General features: G+C 38.7%; 1 protein-coding gene across 1 annotated transcript in view; it reads right to left on the bottom strand.

Moving 5' to 3' along the window:
* The window catches only part of KIAA2026 (KIAA2026 ortholog), a 53,229-nt gene that overhangs the window by 8,720 nt on the left and 22,218 nt on the right, over positions 1–22,291 (bottom strand). Inside the window, exons 5-7 of the mRNA XM_042013156.1 lie at positions 20,332–20,421; positions 8,200–8,315; positions 1,588–1,775 (exon numbers count right to left, since the gene is read on the bottom strand). Of these exons, the coding sequence (XP_041869090.1) occupies positions 1,588–1,775; positions 8,200–8,315; positions 20,332–20,421 (394 nt within the window). The remainder of the gene's footprint in view (positions 1–1,587; positions 1,776–8,199; positions 8,316–20,331; positions 20,422–22,291) is intronic.

Below are 22,291 nucleotides of genomic sequence, written 5' to 3'. Positions count from 1 at the left end.
TGGCTCAGCTATACAAACCCATGAAGCGATGTGTAGAGGTAAGGGGGGAGCTGCAAGGACAGCTGCAAGAGGTTACAGCATGTGGACCTGGTGCCAACTGCTGGGGGGTGTCTGTATCCTCCCCAAATCCAGTATGAGTGTATTCACTGATAAACTTCAAGCCAGAGTAACTGGTGAGCTGGAGGGCCTGGGGGTCTGGGCTGGCCTAGCAGGTGGACTTGTGAGTGGGGGATGCCTGTGCGACACAGATGTGAATGCCGTGTTTCATACTGAGCATCAAGCTGGACTAGCCAGTGAGCAGGGGATGCATGAAGTGGTAACACAGCTGAGGATGCATGCAGGAGGGCCAGGTGGACACAAGGGCCATGCACTCAGGCTTTGGTTGCATGGGGCTGCAAGGAGTCCTCTGTGAGGAGAGAGGCCAGGAACTGCCTTGTGCCAGACACACCTGGCTCTAAAACAAATCCACTGCAAGACACAGTTGAGCCTGTCAGCCAAGCTGGTGATGTCTCACGGATAATGCTTTGCAGAAGAGTGTGACAGAATGGACTGAGGAAAAAACGTAGAGACACAATTCTGTAGACATCAAGGTCAGCAAAGAAGGAGGGGTAACTGGAATGGATTCTCCTGCAATCCACTAAGACCCCTGATCAAGCAGGTTGACCTGCTCCCATGCAGGATCATGCTGGAACAGGTATGTACACTGCAAATGCTTGAGGACCCCATTCTAAGCAGGTGAGTGGGCCTTGATGGAAGTTGCAGCCCACGAAGAGCCCACTCTGGAGCAGGCTCCTGACTGGAACTGTGGCATATGGGGGACCCACACTGGTGCAGTCTTATGCTGAAAAACTCTAGCCTATGGAGAGGACCCACACTGGAGCAGTTTGTGAAGGACTGTATTCCCTAGGAGGGACCCCACACTGGAGCACGGATGAGGAAGGAGAAGAGAACTGACCTCAATCCCCAGACTCAATCCTTCCTGTGACACTTGACAAGGGAGGAGGTAGAAGAATTGGGAATGAAGATGAGCCTTGAAAGAATGTGGATTTGTGAAAGGGAGGAGGTTTAGCTTTTGTATTTGTTTCTCACCATCCTACTCTTTTTTTAATTGACAACAAATTAAATTAATTCTCCTCAAGTGAGTCTGTTTTGACTGTGACAGAAACTGGTGAGTAATCTCCCTGCCTATATCTCATTCCCTGAGCTTTTCCATATTATTTTCTCTCCCTATCCTGTTAAGGAAGGGGGGGGGGGTGTGACAGTGGCTGGATGGGCATCTGGCAGCCAGCCAAGGTCAAACCACCATAAAAGTAAATTCCACACAGACCTACCATGTTATCACAGAAATAGTTAAGCACAAAAAAATGGCAAACACTTGAATAAAGCAGAATTTTCATTTTGGTCATGTCTGCCCTCTTCAAGTCTACATCTGACAGATATGCACCACAAGCTATTTTCATATTATCACAGTAGTAGAATTGAGGTAAAAAGTAGGACACAAGCTCACATGGAAAAATTAGCTTCCCAAATCAACTTGATTCAGCTCCTGAATCAAGTTCAAGCTACTGATTTCCAGTAAATGCTTACCATTGTCTGAGTGATCTTTTTTGGGAACTTCTATATGTTCTGCAGAGTCTGATGATTTACCGCATACTACTGCAAAAGATTCTTTGCCAGAATCAACTTCACTTTCATCATTACTCCACAATTCTCTGGTAAATTTATCATGGTCTGGATGTCTTTTAAAGTCATCATAGTCCTTCTTCAACCTAGACCTTAAAAATAACAAAACTAACTTTACTAAAAAACCACACTGTTTTAAACATTATTTTTATTTGTATTTGCTGCCAAACAAAAAGTTTGTGTAGATTTAATTGCCTGTGCCCTTCAAAAAATTACAGTGTAGCCCTGTCTGCAAGTCTCTAAAACCCAGAAAATGTGAAGTGACAGCAATGTCCCTTACTTTACAAAAACTGAATTCTGTGTCATTAAGTCCTCTAACAATAGGCAAAAGGACTGAGTCAAACGACCATTACTTTTTTACTGCATCAATCTTCCATTTCTTCCTTCATCTTTCATGTGACAAATACATCTGTATGGACTTGAGTATTAACTGTAAAAAGTTTACTCCTTACTTTGAAGACAACCCCAAAAAGGGAATTAAGTGAATCTTGTTTTTCTTAAGCACATCACGCTTCTGGCTCAGCTATGAGACTGCAATGTAACTTTCTCCTTAAGAACACTTTCTTTTCTCTGGTCCATTAGAACAGCTGCTGCTATTATATCCATAGGTTCACGCTCCATTAAAGAATGTGCATATGACAGAAATACATAGGTACTTCACTTACTTGAATGCCATTCAGAAACACGTCCACTTACCTTGATACTGCTAACCTCCTACGTGTTTTCATTGTCCCTTCTTCTAAACCACTGTTTAGATGGGAGGTAGTAGCTATTTTAGTGTACAAATACATTGAACTTCAGGATTCAGCTGGTTGAAATCAACACAATGCCCAGAAGGATTATTCAGCACATGAGTAAACAGATTATAGCAATTAACACCTTGTGTGGAATAGAATCTAGACTGTTCTGGACCTAACCCTTATGACAGTAAGAATAAGATCTTAAATTTACTCATTCTTTTGTATTAGCGTAACAGTTACTTGCATTGAATGCAGGAATCACCAGCTGCTGTTTATGAGATGGGGAGGTAGGAGCCAAGAATGATGTCACAGCTGGCAGGGCATGAGCCTCACCAGTCAGCAAGCCATTCCACTTGACCTGAATGAGGCAGCAGGGCACGCCTAGGGATGGTAATTGGGTTCAACCAAGAGCCCAGATCAACAAGCAAGTTCCCGGTGCTGAGGCAGGTCTGAGATTAAACTGGGAAGTCAATTCAAATTTTAAGATCAGGACCAGGTCCAGTGATGGCTGCCAGGGTCAGGATCCAGTTGAGTGATTTCTGGGCATCTCCACAGTGATGATGCAGGTAGAAGGTCAGTCTGAGGGTCAGTCCAGATCAGTAGGACCCATGGCCAGGCACAGTAACTGCTGTAGTTGAGACAAAAACTGTCATACCTACAGCAGAGATTGAAGGCTGCAGAATGACCTGAAATGGGGATCCTGGACCAATGGACAGGTGGCATAGATGGATGGCCAGGTGGGGCTGCTAAGGGTCAATGAGATCTAGTCATTTACTCCCAGCTGTCACACTCTCGACTCAGAGCAGACAATATTGAAGCCTGTAGGAAGATGTAATGTGGACAATACTTCAAATCTGTCATCAGGGTTTTGAGCCTGAAGTCTAGGTGTAGAAGAACTATAGGAGAACACCAGGGAACCACTGCTGTACAAAAGTTTCTGGATGGAATTTCCCTTTTTCTTTTGAGGAACCTCTGCTGCGAGGCCAGTGAACAACTCTAATCAGTGGGCACAAGTAACTTTCCCTATTAAGCCTTGCTGCTATTCAAATACAATTCAACATTATACTCTGTCATAAACATGAAAAGACCAGAGGACCTTTCAGAAGGGAAAGAAAAGAATTTTGATCATGAAGTCTGCTCCTACTAGTTAAATAACAAAGGAAGGAAGGAAAACTCCAGTCTCTTATTCCATGCTGTAGCATATGGAGGAAGAAGCGCTGCCCAGCCCTTCATGGCTTAGAAGTTAAATACTGTTATTCAATTAGTATATGTTAGTACCTCGCTGAGACACCCTACAGACACAGAAACTTCAGTGAGACTTCTGGGGGAATCGATGTTTACATGACCATAAGCAAATTTTACTCAATTGCTTTTTCCCTTTTACATGACACCTTTCTTCACCACTGTGCTACACTACTGCCTAGGAGCTGCATAACGAACCAGATCAAGACAGTGATCTAGAATCCCCCATCCATCTTTCTTTCCTCCCCATGATTTGTAAACATTGTTCTTCAGATGGACATGCTATGTGTATGTCCAAACAGTTACGTCATGGAAACACTCAGGCTTTCCTTGTTGAATAAACTAGGGTTACAGCCTAAAACATACATACTAAAAACATGAGTTGAATTCAGTTAATTTCATAAGTTAGCCTGTACTCCAAATGCATGCTTCTCTAGCTACCAGCACACACATACATATGATCTCAACTACCCTGTTCCAGACTAAAATTTACTCCTATCAGTCACAGCTCATATATAGCACTCAACACACTCTGCATGATAGTTCTGTGTTCTATAACCACATTGATGCAACACAGGCAACAAACAGAAGCTGGAAGCCACTGTGCCACTAGAAAGTTGTGACCTTCTTGCCATTACTGAAACTTGGTGGGATGTTACTGAAGTGTGACTGTCGATGGCTACAGGCTCTCCAGAAGAGACAGGTGAGGAAAGAGAGAGGCAGAGGGCTTGCCCTCTACATCAGGAGGTAGACTGAGTGTGAAGAGCTGTCTCTGAAGAACAGCCATGAGCAGGTCAAAAGCCTGTGGGTAAGAATCAGGGACCGAGGCAACAAAGGGAACGTTGTGGATGGTTTTAAGTACAGAACCCTGATCAAAGGGAGCCTATTGATGAAGCCTTCTTGTTCCAGCTACAGGAGGCATCATGCTCGCAGGCTCTTTTCCTGCTGGGACACCTCAACCATCCCAAAATCTGCTGGGAGAGCAGCACAGAAAGCTGCAGGCAAGCCAGGAGACTCTTGGAAAGCATGAGGGATAACTTCTTGAGCCAGGGAATAGACAGCAGCCCACAGGGGATAAAATTCGGGATGTTATGGGCACCAGCGTAAGTGAGCTAATCCTGAACATCAAGATTGGAGGGAGCCTGGGCTGCAGCAATCATGCATTGGTGGAGTTTGGAGTCCTGAGGAATATGGGCCAGGTGAGGAACAAAGTTATGCCCCTTAACTTTAGGAAAGCAGACTTCCAACTCTTCAAGGAGATAACCAGTGGGATCCACTGGGAGACTTCTCTCAGGGACAAGGGAGTGGAACAGAGCTGGCAGATGTTTAAGGAAGTCTTCCACAGAGTGCAAGAGCTGGCAATCCCCAGGACCAAGAAACTGGGCAAGGAAGGCAAGAGAATGGCAGGGCTGAGTAGGGAACTGCTGCACAGACTTAAGAGAAAGAAGCAAATGCACAGGCAGTTGAAGCTAGGATGGGTGGCCCAGGAAGAGCACAGAGATCCAGTCTGGTTGTGTAGGGTCAGGGTGAGGAAGTCCAAGGCAAAGCTGGAATTGAACTTGGCAAAGGACACAAAGAATAACAGGAAGGGCTTCTATAGGCACATTAACCAGAAAAGGAAGGCCAAGGAAGGCGACCCCCTCTGATAAACAAGGGTGGAAAGCAACACGAGGAAAAGGCTGAGGTACTCAACAACTTTTTGCCTCAGTCTTCGAGGGCAACATTTCTTCCACACCCCTTGAGTGGATGGACAGCAGGATAGGGACTGGGGGAGCAGAGTCTCTCCCACTGTAAGTTAAGATCAATTTCATGATCACCTGAAGAACCTGAAAGTACAGAAGAGATGGAAATGGCTGACGTATTTGCCAAGCCACTCTCCATGATATTTGAAAAAGTCTTGGCAGTCAGTTGGAAGTCCCAGGTGACAAGAAAAAGTGAAACATTGTACCCATCTTAAAAAAAGGTTGAAATGAGGACCCTGGGGACTATTGACCTGTCAGCCTCACCTCTGTGCCTGGGAAGATCATGGAACAGACCCTCCCAGAAGTTGTGCTAAGGCACAAGGAGGTGATTCAGGACAAGGCAGCACAGCTGCACCAAGGGCAGGTCCTCCCTGACCAATTCAGCGGCCTTCTGTGATGGACTGACTACATCAGTGGACAAGGGAAGGGCTACAGCTGTCATTTATCTAGACTTCTGTAAAGCCTTTGACATGGTCCCCCACAACATCCTTCTCCCTTAAACTGGAGAGACTGGGATTTGATAAGCAGACTGTTAGATGGATAAGAAATCGGTTGGATGATGGCATCCAGAGGGTAGTGGTCAAAGGCACAGACTCCTGATGGATATCAGGGACAAGTGGTGTCCCTCAAGGGTCCATACTCAGACCAGAGTTATTTATTATCATCATTAATGACAGAGATAGAGGGACTGAGGGCACTCTCAGCAAGTTTACAGATGACACCAACCTGAGTGGTGCAGCTGACACATCTGAAGGACAGGATGCCATCCAGAGGCACCTGGGCAAGCTTGAGAAATGAGGTCCATGGGAAAACTTAATGAGATTTAATAAGATCAATTGCAAGGTCCTGCGCCTGGGTCAGGGCAACCCTCAGTATCAGCACAGGCTGGGGATGAACAGATCAGAGCAGCCCTGCTCAGAAGGACTTGGGGGTGCTGGTGGGTGAGAGGCTGGACATGACTCAGCCATGGGCACTCACAGCCCAGAAAGCCAAAGGTGTCCTGCATCCAAAGCAGCGTGGGCAGCAGGGCCAGGGAGGGGATTCTGCCCCTCTGCTCTGCTCTGCTGAGACCCCACCTGCAGTGCTGCATCCAGCTCTGGGGTCCCAGCACAGGAAGGACATGGAACTGTTAGAGAGAGTCCCAGAGGAGGCCACCAAGACGAGCAGAGGGATGGAACACCTCTCCTGTGCAAAAAGACCAAGAGGTATTGGTCAGCCTGGAAAAGAGGAAGCTTCAAGGAAACCTAATTGCAGCCATCCAGTACCTCAAGGGAGCCTTCCAAAAAGCTGGAGAGAGACTTTGTACAAGAGCTTGTAGTGAGAGGAAAAGGGGCAATGGCTTCAAATTGAAAGAGAGTAGGTTTGGATTAGAAATTGGGAAGAAATTCTTAAGTGCGAGGGTGGTGAGGCACTGGAACAGGTTGTCCAGAGAAGCTGTTGAAGCCCCATCCCCAGAAGGCCAGATTGGATGGGGTTCTGAGCAGCCTGGTGTACGAAAGGTGTCCCTGCCCATGGCAGGAGGACTGGAACTAGATGATCTTTAAGGTCCCTTCTAACCCAAACCATTCTATAATTCTATGATTCTGTGATTCGACAAACAAGAAGTAATACTGGGCACCAAACCATTCCACAGCAGAATTTACAAAAAGGATTAAATTGTAAACTTCACATACTGGAAAATTAAATTCTTCCTGACAGTAATACTGTCTGCCATGTTTCCAGAAGGATTCTGAATTGCGAAAGAAAGGAAGAAATTAACAGCTAAGGAAAATGAACAGAAATGAGAACAGAAAGCAATAGAAAAAGACCCAAAACTTGTACTTGGGTCCATTATTTAAAGCAAGATATTCAATAATATCCCAGATTTCCAAATAAGAATTTTAATTCATGCATGGTATTCACAAAATGAGCTACCAAGGAACCAATTTAATGTCCTTGGTATGTCCTTGTGTTTTTATAAACATAATACCTTTCACACTTTTCAGCATTAGCTCTGCATCATGTAACTGTGTAACTTGCTTCCTTCACACTCAGCATTTAAGAAGCAGCCTGTTTTCCTATCCTTTGTCACAGAGCTCAAGCCTCTAATCATTCCTTGCTTTTTAATTCTCTACATGGTCGTAAGGTACGACTATAGCAATACCTGAATGGCTAACAGGCAAGAATGGCACTGAGCTTCAAGACAGTATCTAATCTCTCTATGATTTATAATCAGGGTAGCACCTTCACCGTTACTAATACTTGCACTTTACTAGATTTAAACCCATCACTGCTTCACCCGTATTCCTCTGACATACTGCTTTCCAGATTCTTTTTCTTCTTTCTAATTTACTGGATTACAAAGACCTCAAAACAATGCTTCAAGAATTGCTCCGTGGAGAATTCATTAATAGCTGATTTATGTAGCTTTAGAAAGTAAGTACTCAGAGTATTCTAAAAAGCCCCAGTATAGTTTTCTAAAGAAAGGTCTTCAGCATCTCTTAACCAAATACGCAGCAATACAAATCCTAGCTGTATTGTGATATCCTATTGGTCAGGATGCTTAAGGATTCTACAGCGTTTTAGAGGAAAAAAACATTAGGGGGTTAAGCTCAAATTTTTTAGAGACAGTAATTCTGGAATATAAGATACTTCTTCCAACTAAAGTGCTGCCAGTGCCTCACTCCTCTCCTCAAACAATTTCAATTTTATTTATTTAAGAAGCCAACTTATTGATCAGTTTTTAAAATGTGAATTTTGTTCTGTTTTTCATCCCATGCATCACTGCTGAAAAAAAAAAAGTAGGTAATTACCTGTTTCTTTGAAATGCTTTAATTAGCTTTGGTTCCCATGGTAACAGTTCATTAAGCAGTCGTAACAACGTACCATGCAATTCCTTTACTGCTTGCTTCCGGTGGTACCATCTTCCCTGAAAACATAAATTCCATTTATTTATCATTGCATTAGACCTAAATCTTGTTAGATTGTATTAGTACTACAATAACCCCACAAATATGAGGAAAATAACTGGAAGAAAAGACCGGAAACTTTCAGAGTTACACATACCGTTAACCTATGTAAGAAATTACTACTTTTATTTTAATACTACAGAGGGATAATGTCCTAATTGGAAAAGTAATACTGCAAGCACTCTCACTTTTTACAGGTCAAAATTAAAACTGAAATAGTATTCTACAAATACACCATATGTTTAAAATTACTTAAATAAGTAACTAACGTAGGTAGTTATCCACTCAGGTCAGGAAAATCAACCATGTATGTACATTTTTCTGAGTTAGAGATAAAATTTTTACAGAAAACATCACCACAATCTCATTTAAGAGAAGTGGTATAAATTATAACATTACTATTTGCAAAAAAAACCCCCAACTTACTACAATTTTCAAGGATAAAAATCCTACAGTTTTTCCATTACATTTTATTTAATGTTCTAGAGAAAGGCTTTTTTAAAAGAGAAGTTTAGCAAATTTATCCTTTATGAAGCAACAGACTGTGCAGCAAAGACCAGTTTTCCAAAACAAAATCCTTTAAGCTTTTAATTAAAATGTATAATTAAAAAGTTTTATTTTCAAAAGTGATATATATAATCTTACATTCATGTTTTCATAAATCTAGAAAGTCTGAATAAGGAGAGAAGACATTAGGAAATGACAATCATGCTGGCCATGGTGTTGCAGAACACACCCCTTAGCACTCACAGAAACCTCTTGTACATATTTCTTTCCAAAACCTTATTCTGTAGTTCATTGCATAAAAGACTGAACAATGCATATATACGTAACTGATATAAAAGAGATGTGGTATAGCACTTCTGCCACTCTACTAACTCTGTGCATTTTATGTAAATGAGGATTTTTAGCTCTTGACTGGTCAGAGAAGATTTAAAACAGTAAAGAGACTATGGTTCTGCAAGAAAAAGAAGCAAGACTTGGGAACTTACTCATTTCATATATATATTTAGCTTTTGATAGCGCACATATCCTTCACAGCTTCCTGTGGTCTAGCACATCAAGAAATGTAAGGCAGGAAAATCTGGATAAAGCTGTCACGGCTGCCTTTCAGCAGTCTACAAGATTGATCTTCCTAAGGACTTTGGAACAATTTCTCTCTACACATTTCAGCAGATCTCTCCAAAGTACAGCAAGATCACTCATGCTGAATGCTTGTTTGAAGACCGGGTATCTATTTTTTTATGGATAATCATTTACATGTTACATAACAAAACAAATAGTTATCTTCATGCTTGAATTAAAATTACAAAAGCAAAGATTTAAAGTAGGTAATTATGCCACATTACCACACAACAATCACTGCTGAATATAGAGACAAGCCAGTAAACTGTATTATAACTTCCTTCTCTTGTAGTCAGTCACATATGTAAAGCTGTCACTAATCACTACAACAAAAACCAAACCTTGTGCATACTGTAGCCTACCAGGGCATTTGGAATCATCTCTTAATGTGAGCAAACAACAGAATTAATTGTTAACATATGAAAGAATATTATGTGCACTTATTTCTTTTTCTTGTAAGATAAACAAAACATTTTGCAGACTGTTTTAAAAGAATGAATTTATATACTACAGAGCATTAGTGCATTGCCTCAAAACAAAAATCAAATAGCAAAAAAACCAATGCTACTACTACTGTGAAATAGAAATGCTGTACATGTAGTTGATATTAGCAAAGAAGATGTGTGAAAATGTAATATTGAAAAGATATTAAAAATCACTGCAAAGTAAAAAACCCAAGAAATTGATTTCTGAGACTAATTTGTCTTTAAATAAGGCTAAGATTTTTTTCTGCTTAAGCAGAAAAAAAAAGGAGTTTTTATAAGAAAGATAAATATCAGCTAACCACTGAGTAAATTTGAAGCAGCAACTGTTATGCAGCCAGCATATGTACAATACGTTTAGTCAAGAACAGACTTCAAGACTTTACTGACTTCATTAATACTTAAAAAAACCCAAAATATGTTACTTTTCTCTCTGCTTACAAACATAAAAACCTAAGCAATTCCTGGTCCCTAATTCTACATCTAGCTCTAGCTGGAGGCCTGTCTCTAGTGCTGTCCCCAAGGCGTCAATACTGGTCCAGTATTGTTTAACTTGTTCGTCAGTGACTTGGATGAAGGGGCAGATACCTCCTCAGTGAGTTCACTGATGATGGAGAGCTGGAAGGAGTGGCCAGTACCCCAGAGAGCTCTGCAACCCTTCAGAAGGACCTCAACAAGGTGGAGAAACAGGCAGAGAGGAACCGTACTTCCAAGTAATTTAATGAAAATTTAAAAAAACATAATTTTAAAAAACATAAATTAATTATTTCCTTTTATCTCAATTACTTATTTTTCTTAGTGGGGTTTTGGGGTTTTAACAATAAACCTGTTAATGGAAGCATAGACAAATTTAAGCCATGAGAAGAATCTTTTTTCCTCAGAAGTAGTCAAGACAGAACTAATACAGGCCAAGAAAGACTGGAATAAAAATAAATCCTTATCTTTTAAATTACTGTGGTTCAGTTGGTTTTCTGTGCAAACACATAAAGGTTAGATGTTATTATTCCTTAAATACTAAATAGTAAAAAGAGATATTAAAAAAATGTACATAACATTAAGACCCATCACTACAAAATTTAGCATTTCTTTTCATATGCGATTTGATTCTCTAACACAGTGTTGTGTTTGTCTTTTATTTGGGGGGCCAGGGGGAAGGCAAATCAATAATTGATAAAGCTATGAATTAACTCCCTATTATATAGCTGCCTAATAGTTTCTGTAGATAATAAACTTGTTTTCACAAATGTCTGTGTTGCAAATTCTCAGAAATACCAAATGATATAATGTAAGAGATCAGCTACAAACTGAGCTTAGGAGGTCCAGGCTGGACCTCCAAAAGTATATGTTCATCAGGAACATACAGCACTTGTTCCCTGGGAGAAGAGGCCAACCCCCACCAGGCTACACACTCCTTTCAGGCAGTTCTGGTCTCCCCTGAGCCTCCTTTTATCCAGGCTCAACACCCCCAGCTCCTTCATCTGCTTCTTACAGGATTTATGTTTCAGACTCTTCCCCAGCTCTGGTCTCACTTCAGCACCTCAGTGTCTTTCTTGGAGTGAGAGGCCCAGAACTGAACACAGGATCTGAGGTGCAGCCTTACCAGTGCCGAGTACAGGGGACAATCCCTGCCCTGGTCCTGCTGGCCACACTGTTGCTGGTACAGGCCAGGATGCCATTGGCCTTCTTGGCCACCTGGGCACACCCTGGCTCATGTTCAGCTGCTGGCACCAGCACCCCCAGGTCCTTTTCCTGTGGGCAGCTTTGCAGCCACTCTGCCCCAGCCTGTGGCACTGCCTGGGGTTGTTGTGACCCAAGGGCAGGACCTGGCACGGGGCCTTGTAGAACCTCACACCACTGGCCTTGGCCCATCGATCCAGCCTGTCCAGATCCTTCTGCAGAGCCTTCCTGCCCTCCAGCAGGTCAACACTCCCACCCAACTTGGTACTGTCTGTGAACTGACTGAGGGTGCCCTTGATCCCCTTGTCCAGATCACTGAGAACGATGTTAAACAGAATTTAGTTACCATCTTGTTCCAAGTAGCGACAAACAAGACACTATTTGTTTTCTAGAAACACAATATAAGGTATTAACACAGGAAAATAAAAGAGAAAAAAAGGACTAAACAGAGAAGTGTAAAATATGACTTTGTGCTGTGTCAAGTTGCAAGTAAATTTCAAAAATGCAAACACAATAAAAACACATTTTAGAAATGGGCTGAATGTTTCCATATAAATGCAGACACATTCAACACATTCAACTGAAAACTTACCTTTTAAAACAAGGTTTCTGACATCCAGAGCAGCCAGGAAATGCTGACTCCACTCTCTGTGACTGATGCCCCAGCATACATTATTCTGGCATATTTATCATGGAACCCCAAAGCAGACTGGAGCCAGGATATTGATACATGGGGTAAGGACTGAATTATAGGAGTTTTCGTTTTGCTTTTAAATAAACACACACACACAACACCACAATATTATGCAGTTTTATAAGATTGTCCGTAATCTTTACTTTCTATCCCAGGGACATAAAGTAAAGAAAACTAGTAATCTTATAAAACCATGCAATATTGTTGAAAAGGGGTGGTGGTGGAGGGAGAAAACTTACCCTTAGTAGGCCTGCTCCATTCTGCTGCAGGGTTCTGTGGTATGTGTGACATCACCAGTCTAGTGTTTTCTAGTGATGTCACACAGAGAGGGAGTTGGTGATCTCCAGCTGCTTTGGACACCAGATACCTAAAGAAAAGAGATCAGTAACTTTTTCAAATCATATATGGATTAATGTTGAATGTTCTTAATAACTGATTTATGGGCCAAATACTACAATTTCAGACACTTACTTCCAATTTTGACTGAATAAGAATGCATTACAAGATCATGTATTCATACTATGCAAACTCATCTATTACTGAAAGTGTTTTAATTTTGAAAATGCTTAGAGTTATCTTCTACGATAAATTTCCTGAAAGTTACTATCTTGTATTTTACCTTCAGCAACATAATTCTGAACATTATAAATGTATATCAACAGCTAACTTCTGATACTGTTTGAAGACTGGGATTAAGCAGAGTCAGAAAGAATGACTTGTAAATTATAGAACAAATTCACTTACGACATCTCTGAATCAATTTTATCATTGAGCATTTACCAGCAACTAGTGAAAAATCCTGAGTCCAGCTTGCACTTCCATGACCTAGATATCTGATCGCACCAAGTTATATCCTAAAATGGTATCTCATACTCTCTTCTTATACACTACAAGCAAATACAGTAAAACAAAAAACACCACCACCAAAACAAAGTGCAATAAATCTCTTGCTACCAAGACTGTCTTTGTCTCCTGATTTAGTTCTGATTTAGTTCATTACTATGAAATGACTTTTCATTCAGATGTTTAGCCACACGTTCTAATTTTCTTTAGGGAAAATTACTACACAATCATCATTGTATTGATCAATATATCACACTTCTTTAAAAGATATAAACCACAAAAACACAACAGAAAGTTTATCATCAGGATGAGCTTACTGTTGAACTCAGAACAATGAAATTATCCAAGCACTGAATTGTCACATTTTACTCCTCCATTAGAAGACCTTCAAAGTTATTAACTGATTTACACTTCTGCAACTTACAAAGAAATTGGATGTATGCAGTATCTTAAACTATTTACAAAAAAGCTATGTCTTTTAAGTTGTTAAGATCTTACTTAACTCCCTCTCATATATCTGAGTATTTTATTACATTAACTCTGAATATGTGTTTCTCCACTCTTCAGCTGAGCAGCTTAAAAACAGCTGTTTTGCTATGACTGTGCGCTGACAGGAATGCCTTGAATTATTTCCTCAAAACAACATACTAACTGACCAAAATCCAAAGCACTGTGAAATGTTCTGAATACACAGTAGTATTTCTGTGACAAAAATGTATAAGTACACATTCACCTCTGATGCAGAACCCACACTTTCACATTTGGAACTGTAGAAAGGTATGTGGTAAAAGTGGCTTAAAGAAAGCTTGTTAGCATACATATATTGGAGGTTTAGTCAGTTACACGAGGAAAGGCATGAAAGATCAAGAGAAAATAGTTGAGAAAAAAGTAGACAATAAAGACAGAAAGCTGGAGAAGAAAAACTGAAGACTGACAAAAATATTGAATGTGAGTGAGATAAGCCAAAGTTAAAAATATCAGAGAAGACAAATTAAGTCTTGTGGAGAAGATTTCAAAAACTGAAACCTAAAATTGGCTTTATTCATTCATATTAAACAACTAAATAATACAAATGCTCCACATCTTCCATCTGTCCTCAGAAGTACAAGAAGCTGCATGGATGTAAATGTGTAAATTTCTGTCTCAAAATTCAGTATTTTGGGCTCATATTAGTGTTTTCAAAAGATGCAGGCAAGACACAGAGAAGCAATAACAGTATCTGGAAGTGACTAAAGCACAAATCAAGTGTTCAGGATAAGGATGGAAAAAGAGAGTGTTAGATATGTTATAGACGAAGACACATACTAACAGAGAACCCAGGCTTGAATTAATAGGAAACGTTCCAGCTGCAAGACTTCAAGTGTGTATATTAATACTCGCAAACTCTAAGTATTTATTGGTGTCTCTCTTATTGTAGCTCTCTTTATCTGCAGTTTAAACCTGCAAATGGGTGTGCATACACAGATTTCTCAGATCATAGTATTTTCTGTTTGTGTGTACATTAATGTAAATATAGTAAGGCTGATGAAAACAAGTGTAACTGAAAACTGTTTACATCCAAAAGTCTCAAGCATGGTAGGTATTTCATTGGGGAGGGAGGAACTGGTCAGGACAAGAGGAGGCAGGAATGGGGAGAAGGAAGTCAACCTCTGAATAAAAACTGAAAAAGATTTAATCCAATAATAAAGATGTCTCCCTGGGCCCCAAATGAAAAGACACAGTAGGTTTTTCCACTTAATTGTTTGTAAAATTGAGGTCTGATTGACTAAAATATTAGTAAGAGCCCTAAACTATTTCTGATGTTTACATAAATTTCTGCTGAAGGGAAGTTCTTCAGAAGTCCCTGTACAGTCTTGTCTAAAGACGGTTTCCCTGCCAAACACTTTCAAACATGTGACAATTTTTCCCATTTCTTCACTGAACAGAGAGGGAATATTTCATAAACTTTTTAAATAAACCATTTTGCATTATTTTCCCCACACATTAACATATTTTTAAAATAAAATGTAGCCAATCAATGAAAAACCTCAGAAAGCAGTCTTCTAGTTTAGATGCTTACACCTCCCAGGAACAAATTTAACAGCAGCCCATTTGGAATCTCAAAAAAAATAACCAGACAAGGGAAGTATGTTCCACCCTGGATCAATATATTCCTTTGAATAACCCCACAAATTAATTTCTGTCTGAGGTTTTAAATATTTCTGGCCTAAACCAGTGGGTTTTTCACTTTAAATTTTCAGGCAGGCTCTGAAATACATTTGCAGAAAACCTCAGTTCGCTTTCAGATCTTTTGACTCACCTGCCTAAAAACAGTATCCACTTCCAAAGATAGACAAAGGCATTCAGCCTCCTGGGACCATCTCATTATAAACTCCAGGAACAATAGCAGAACATAAAACCTTTAAAAGGGAGGATTTTACTTTTTTTTACTTTGACTCTACTAAGTCAAGAACATCAGGATGTTACAGACCTCTGCAAACTATAAAACCTTCACAGCCTTTTCTCCAAACCATAATTAGTTGTTACCTTGCCTGGTGTCCTTTGACTAAGTAATTCTCCTTCCCTTAACCTTTGTCCAACTTTCTCTCTCTATAGAGACAATGTGATTTGCTTCTCAGGAAGGTACTGCCCTTTATTCATTTTAACCTTCTCAGCTTAACTGTGGGAATCCTGGGCTCCAGCCTCCCCTCTCACCTCCTAGACAGCTATGCATTTATCCATCAGACTTAGAGGGCATGATTCAAATCCAATGGTGCTACCAAAATAAGGTCTTGCACTTCAGTAAACAAGAAGTATTTCCACATTCACGTTAAAAACCCCATTAATCTTACTGCAAGTTCAGCTGGCACCTGCAAAAAAGCCCTGAGTTCATTATTTCATACAAGTACCCACAGTCCTGTCACTTTAATACCACACAATGTCAAGAAGGGTCTGAAAAAAATTTAAAAATGAAAAACAAATTTCTGCTATGATATGCAACAGCTAAGTACATACAACTGATCTACTAAGTAGCTTAATTAACAGTTTCACACACACAGAAAATTACTTCAGATCACAAGAGAAGTTGATTATCTGAAAGGCAGTAAGAAGACTTAAATTCACACTGCAACTTCCACTGATTTGACCAGACAGAGAAGACCCAGGGAAAAATGGGATCCAAAACGCCAGAGACTGATAGTTGTTAACTTGCGTACTGATCTGACAAAATGAGCCTCTTCTCATAAAATAAATTTCATATATTAGATAGAAGTCTTCTTGTGATCCTAAATATACTAGCAAAATGCTTCCCTATCACGTGTTTGTCAAAATTATTTTTTCAGCAATACCACTGCAAGTGTGGAATTAAGCTACTTTGCATACCTTGGTCAACTTGCTAGTTATAGCAAATTTCTAGGAGGTCACATTCAACAGAATGGTCACACATATTATATATCAAGCCCAAATTTTACAAAAACAAACAAGAGGTAAAAATGCAACAAAATATCAATAGAATTTTTATCCAGTATGTTCCTCTACTTCAGGTTTATAATTATCTACTGACTGCTTGTAATTTCACCCACATCTTTTCTATGTAAGTACTAGCAACAAAAGAGACCTAATTTCTACTAGCATCTAATTTTTGTTGCTGTTAATTCTGGTTTTTTTCTACTGATTCAACTTTTACTCCAGTTTTTAGCCACACTATTTTAAAATTAAAGGATGCTGCTTCACATGTCCTACGCAATTTACAAGAACTAGAAGATATTCTAGCTTAGACATTCCCTAGGGTATCAGCCTTTCACTACGCAGTGCACAAAACATTGAACTTTAAGTCCCCTTTCTGCACCTTTCACACTCTTATTTCTAGTCAGGTACTTAAACAAATAGTAAATCTAACTAATTTCTCCTCTCCCTCTGGATATGTAATATGTGGTAAGGAGAAGAACTGTTCAGTAGCTGAAGAATAGACTTTTTAGAGCACCCCTGATAGTAATATCACATACAACTTCACCTGCCACACAAAGGCACTTTTTCTGTCAAAATCAGTCCCACTTTCTCTTGCCCACTTTCATCCTGTTAGATGGCTGTTTCTGTTCTTACAATGACCACTCAACCTGTAGCAGAATACAAGCACAGGTATATTTGCAACTCCACGATAAATTGCATTAGAAAACTGGTCTGGCTTACAAACAAATCACCAGCAGAAATAAGTATTTCGGTTTATCACAATCTCTCACCACACAACTGAACAAAGAATTTTGCTACCCTCTCTCATGGGATAGCACAGAAAATAGGAGCTTCCAGAGACACAGGAAGTAGGAACTATTTATTTGGCAGCAGTTTTGGCTTATGTCAGTTGAAAGCATATGTAAAATTGCAGCATCAGTTCAGAACTGTGGCTAGACTTCAAGAGCAGAGGGGAACTCTTCGAAATTAAAGAACTGAGGTCAAATTTAATTTTCCACTCTTAACAGTCGCAGCAAACTAGCACAAAGCAAATCTCATCATGGGTATAACGAACTCACCAGTAATCAAGAAAAAGCGTAAGGCTTTTTAAAAGGAAAAATACTACTCATACCTAATTCAAAAGACATTAGAGGTGTACAAGAGTAGAGAACCAAACTAATCAACCAAACAGTGAAAATATTTTCCAACAGGTTTATGATTTCATTGTTCTAAAAGAAACTTGTAAAAATGCCAAAATTTAAAATTATCTATTATTTTCTACTACATAACCCTATCCTAAGTTTCTTCTAACTTGCCAAACAAAAATCTGCCATGTCATTTGTTGTCCCAAGTTGATGTTCTGAAAAGTATCAGATACAACCAGTCCAACTACCTACAAAAAATGAGGGAAATAGTGTAAGTTTATTCATATTAAAAAGGTACTGTAGCTCAGCTCTTTCCTTATACTCTCCACTACTTCCAAGTTCAGGAGAAGGAATTCCGTTTATATTCTCTAGAATGGTCTTCTAGGTAACAAAAGGGAGGTTATGACTAAAAAAAGGTTATACTTGAAAGGCTTAATATGAAGTTAAATAAGTGGTACTTGTAATGTGTGTTAGTATTTAACATAACAGTAAAGCTTGCCTTGAAGGTTTTCCTCAGTATCATGTGCTAGCAACTACTGCAACTGAAATTACCAAGGAGATTAGTTGTGAAGAAGGAAGATTCCTATGGCTTCACCCAGGTCATTATTGCAAATAAAAATCAATATTAAATTATCATGAAGTAGTAAGAACATCACCACCTTTCAGTCAAAACAAGAAAGAAGTCCATGAACAGCATGTAAGTGCCATCATACTAAAATAAACTTTCACATTAGGTCAAATTTCCATTATCAAATTTAAAAAAATGTTTTACTTAACAGACTACGCACTTCAGAAAAACTGACCAAACTTTATTCTGGATGCTTCTGAAACTGACAATGTCATTTGGTTAGAGCTGAAGAACGAAAGTTCTGCATTTTCTCCAGTTTTTAGATAGCTGACATAATTACATATTGTGTTAGACATCAAAAATAAATCCTAAAGACTTTCCTTACAAAGCAAAACCTCATTTTAGCAAGTCAAATTTATGATTATTCACCTAATTTAGTACCTTTCTATTTGTATGTTTAAAATGAAGTTTCTCTGATAATTATTTTTTTCAAAATCAGTATCTCGCTTTACTGTTTTCTCACAACCGCTTCTTCAGCAATTAATCCCAACCCTTTTTCTTTACATAAAACTTCTAACAACACAAGTGTTTAGAGACCCAGAATCATGATCTGATAGGTCTATAAAAGCACAATGAAAAATTGTCCTTACCTCGTAACTTCTGAATGCTGAATGAGTTGCATCTTAACTCCCCTGTACTTATGTGTTTGGTATTTTTAAGATGGTGCAATTCGAACTAAACATAGTATTCCTGCTGAAGTCATGCAACTTACTCACATAATGACATTATCAGATTTCAGTTTGAAGAGCAATTATGACATATTTAGCATTTGTCCACCCTTGAAGAAGTCTTGCTCCTGCAGTTTTACTAGCAGACTAAAAGTCTCATCTATACTAAGATTAATGATATGCTGCAGCACACTCTCATTTTTGGCTTTTTATCCTGTTGCTGACATAGCTTTTTTGATACTCTCTTGGCATTCTTATGATAAAAGCAGTTTGCAATTTAGCAAGTACAAAATAATTTCAAGATTAGGCTGGTTTTATTCCTTTGCCTACATTAACAATTATTATGCTAATTGTCTCCCCTGATACCTGTCTTTCAGAATCCTAATTTATATTGTCTCTCTCTCCTACCACATCTCTCTCCCCTATTTAAATAACTTAAGAATATATTGATTCTGCATGGGACTATAAACTTTCACTTGAATTAAAAGCAGCCTAATTTCTAACATATAGAAAAATCAACACCTCTATCTACTTCTTTTTCATAGAAATGCCACCACAGAAGTTACTACCAAAGGTTCAATAAACAGAACTACAACGAAAAAAGTAGTGAGAGTTCACTGTAGAAGGCTGTTTAAATGAGTAGCAGTCATGTCTTTAAACCCATCCATCAAGTTAATTAGAATCACTGCTTCCTACAAAAGCCCAAACATGCTGAATTCTCTTATCTGTTACTCCTTTGAGGTTTTCAGTTGCATAGACTCAGTGATACAGTGTATATTGGTAAAATTTGTATCTCAATCTGGTATCAAAAGCTAGACAGCATGCTTTCTGGTACAAACTCCTTCAATAAATACTAAACAAAGTAAATTTTAATGACACATGCCAAAAAAAGGAATTAAGAACTCTAGTTCACTCAAAGTTCTGATCAGCACTGCATAGGCAGATACAAGAATTCTATCCTGTAATTATTTGTTGGGAAGAACTTGTCCTCAGGGCAAAATAGTCATATGTTTAATGGAAATGAACGACTCATTCTAAGGTATTACCACTATCCATAGTTTGTTTCAGCAGGGAAAAGTGCTAACACAGTTATTGAATTCACTTGTCATAAAAACATTGAGAACAGAGCATTATATACAGAAAAGATTAAGATTACAGTCCCCAGGTATCCGCCTTAGGAGGTTTCATGCAGTTACTGAACAGCATAAAAAACTTCAGTTGACAGGCCTCAGCAAGTAACTGGCACTGTTTCATATCCATACAAGAGAAAGCTTTTAATGTCACATACCGATTTCTTTTTAATGTCCTCCAGATCTTTGAGTTCATTCTCAATCTTTGTGATTAATTCCCTGAGTTCATCAAGATTAGTGCAAATAAGCTAAAAAAACAAATGAACACAAACACTTGGTGATGTGGGACTTGGAAAATGTACAGTGAAATTAAATAAAATTTAAAAGTACATTATTGCTTAGTGCCACCATTTGATTTTTATTTTCTCATAGTATTTTTAAACATTAAAAAAAAAACCAAAAAACAAAAAACCAGGACTTGTTGAGAGGAAGAAAATCTAAGAAGAAAATACTCTTATTCTTCAGACATAAACCACATCTCTACCTGTAAGCTTCCATTTCAAAACATAGGTATTTTCTTAAAACTTCTGTGAATAACAACCAACAAATTTGTCTCAAGTACAGTAATGAGTTAGAACAGCTCTGAGTATCAAACAAGTCCTTGGTGAACTAAGTATACTAGCTTTGTAGTATGCTCTGGTTATAACATGTAACACTTGTTACAACTTTTCCTGAACATACCTTTAAATGCTTACACAGAGTATTCCAACCCTGGATATGTTCAAGAGGCATCTGGATCTGGTGATGGGGTTTGGTGATTTAGGAGTGACAGTGGTAGTACTGGGTGGACAACTGGACTGGATGATCTTGAATGTCTCTTCCAACCTTGATGATTCTAAGGCAGCCTAGTCATCTACCAAATCTACCTACTTAACATACGTTTTGAAAAAGTATTACATTCTTCTTATTCTTGTCTTTAGAAACCAGCTTTTTACATTTTTTTCCTTTCAGAAAATGGACATTATTTTCAAAAAATGTCAAACAAAGGTGATCTGTCTTACATATTTTGTCTTACCATCATCTAGGGCAAGTTAAGACTTAAAAAACTAGACATTATTAAGATGTTAGGTTCTTTCAGGTTATCCAATATTAATAAAGACTTGCTTTTTCTGAACAACCTTATTATTGAAAACATGTTGAAAAAATTTCAGAAAATTAAATAAAAAAACCCCTACAATACAAAACTCATCCTCAACATTAAAACATTTTTATCAAACAACTGCTAAGTATTTTTTCCAAATCAGCAATTTATAACAATATATTTTTATTTCAAATTCATGTGCAGTTCCAGATTTTCAGCAAGTTCATATTGAAAAAGCACCTTTGCTAGTCACGATTAAAACACTGAATCGACACTTTTAGCAAAACAAATTTCAGAAACCTCTAATGCACACATGCCATTATTTTCATAACATTTGTGTGCATTTGAAGCATTGAGGAAATGGAGTGACTCAAACCAAAGCTTACAGTTTTCTCATTTATCATGTTTAGAATAGGAAATTAATAAGGAAATTGCAGTGCCTTGCCACAGACAGTGTATACAAAATTTGCTTAGGAAGATATCTCTCTCAACCCAGAAAACAGAATTACTACGTGCAACTCTACTAGGTTCAACATGCACATCCTGCACTTAAAGAATACATAAAATACAAACTGAATACATATACATAAAATATAAACTGAAGCCAAATACTGGCTTTGTCTGGCCTGTGAAGAAATCTATGACACTGCATTATTAAGCAAAAAAGTACATCACAAAATCCTTGACAAAAGTCAATAAAGGCATGGATAAAAGTTTTCCCTACACAATTATAATCCACTTGTTTTGACTATACATACACCTGACAATTCAGTTACTAAATTTTATTGCTGCTTTTTATTTTTCCTATGTGACCAATACAAACTACATCAATGGGAAAAACAATGCCAATAAATACAGTTTAATTTTCTTGGGGCTGGGGGTGACAGGCAAGAGTAATCAAATCTCTAAGTCACAATTTTCATCCGATGAGATGTACATTTGAGGGTCATAACTGTGTGTCAATTACCTACTGGTAAAACAAGGAAAGTAACAGCACCTGAGTTTGGAGGATTTACGGTCAAAATTAGTTTAGTATT

Source organism: Corvus kubaryi, unplaced genomic scaffold, assembly GCF_017639235.1.
Source record: "Corvus kubaryi isolate FWS band 111438036 unplaced genomic scaffold, C.kubaryi_AGA036_p1.0 split1-37296, whole genome shotgun sequence".
NCBI lineage: Eukaryota > Metazoa > Chordata > Aves > Passeriformes > Corvidae > Corvus > Corvus kubaryi.
The sequence above is the reverse complement of the archived record's forward strand: the minus strand, read 5'-3'. Positions and strand labels throughout refer to the sequence as shown.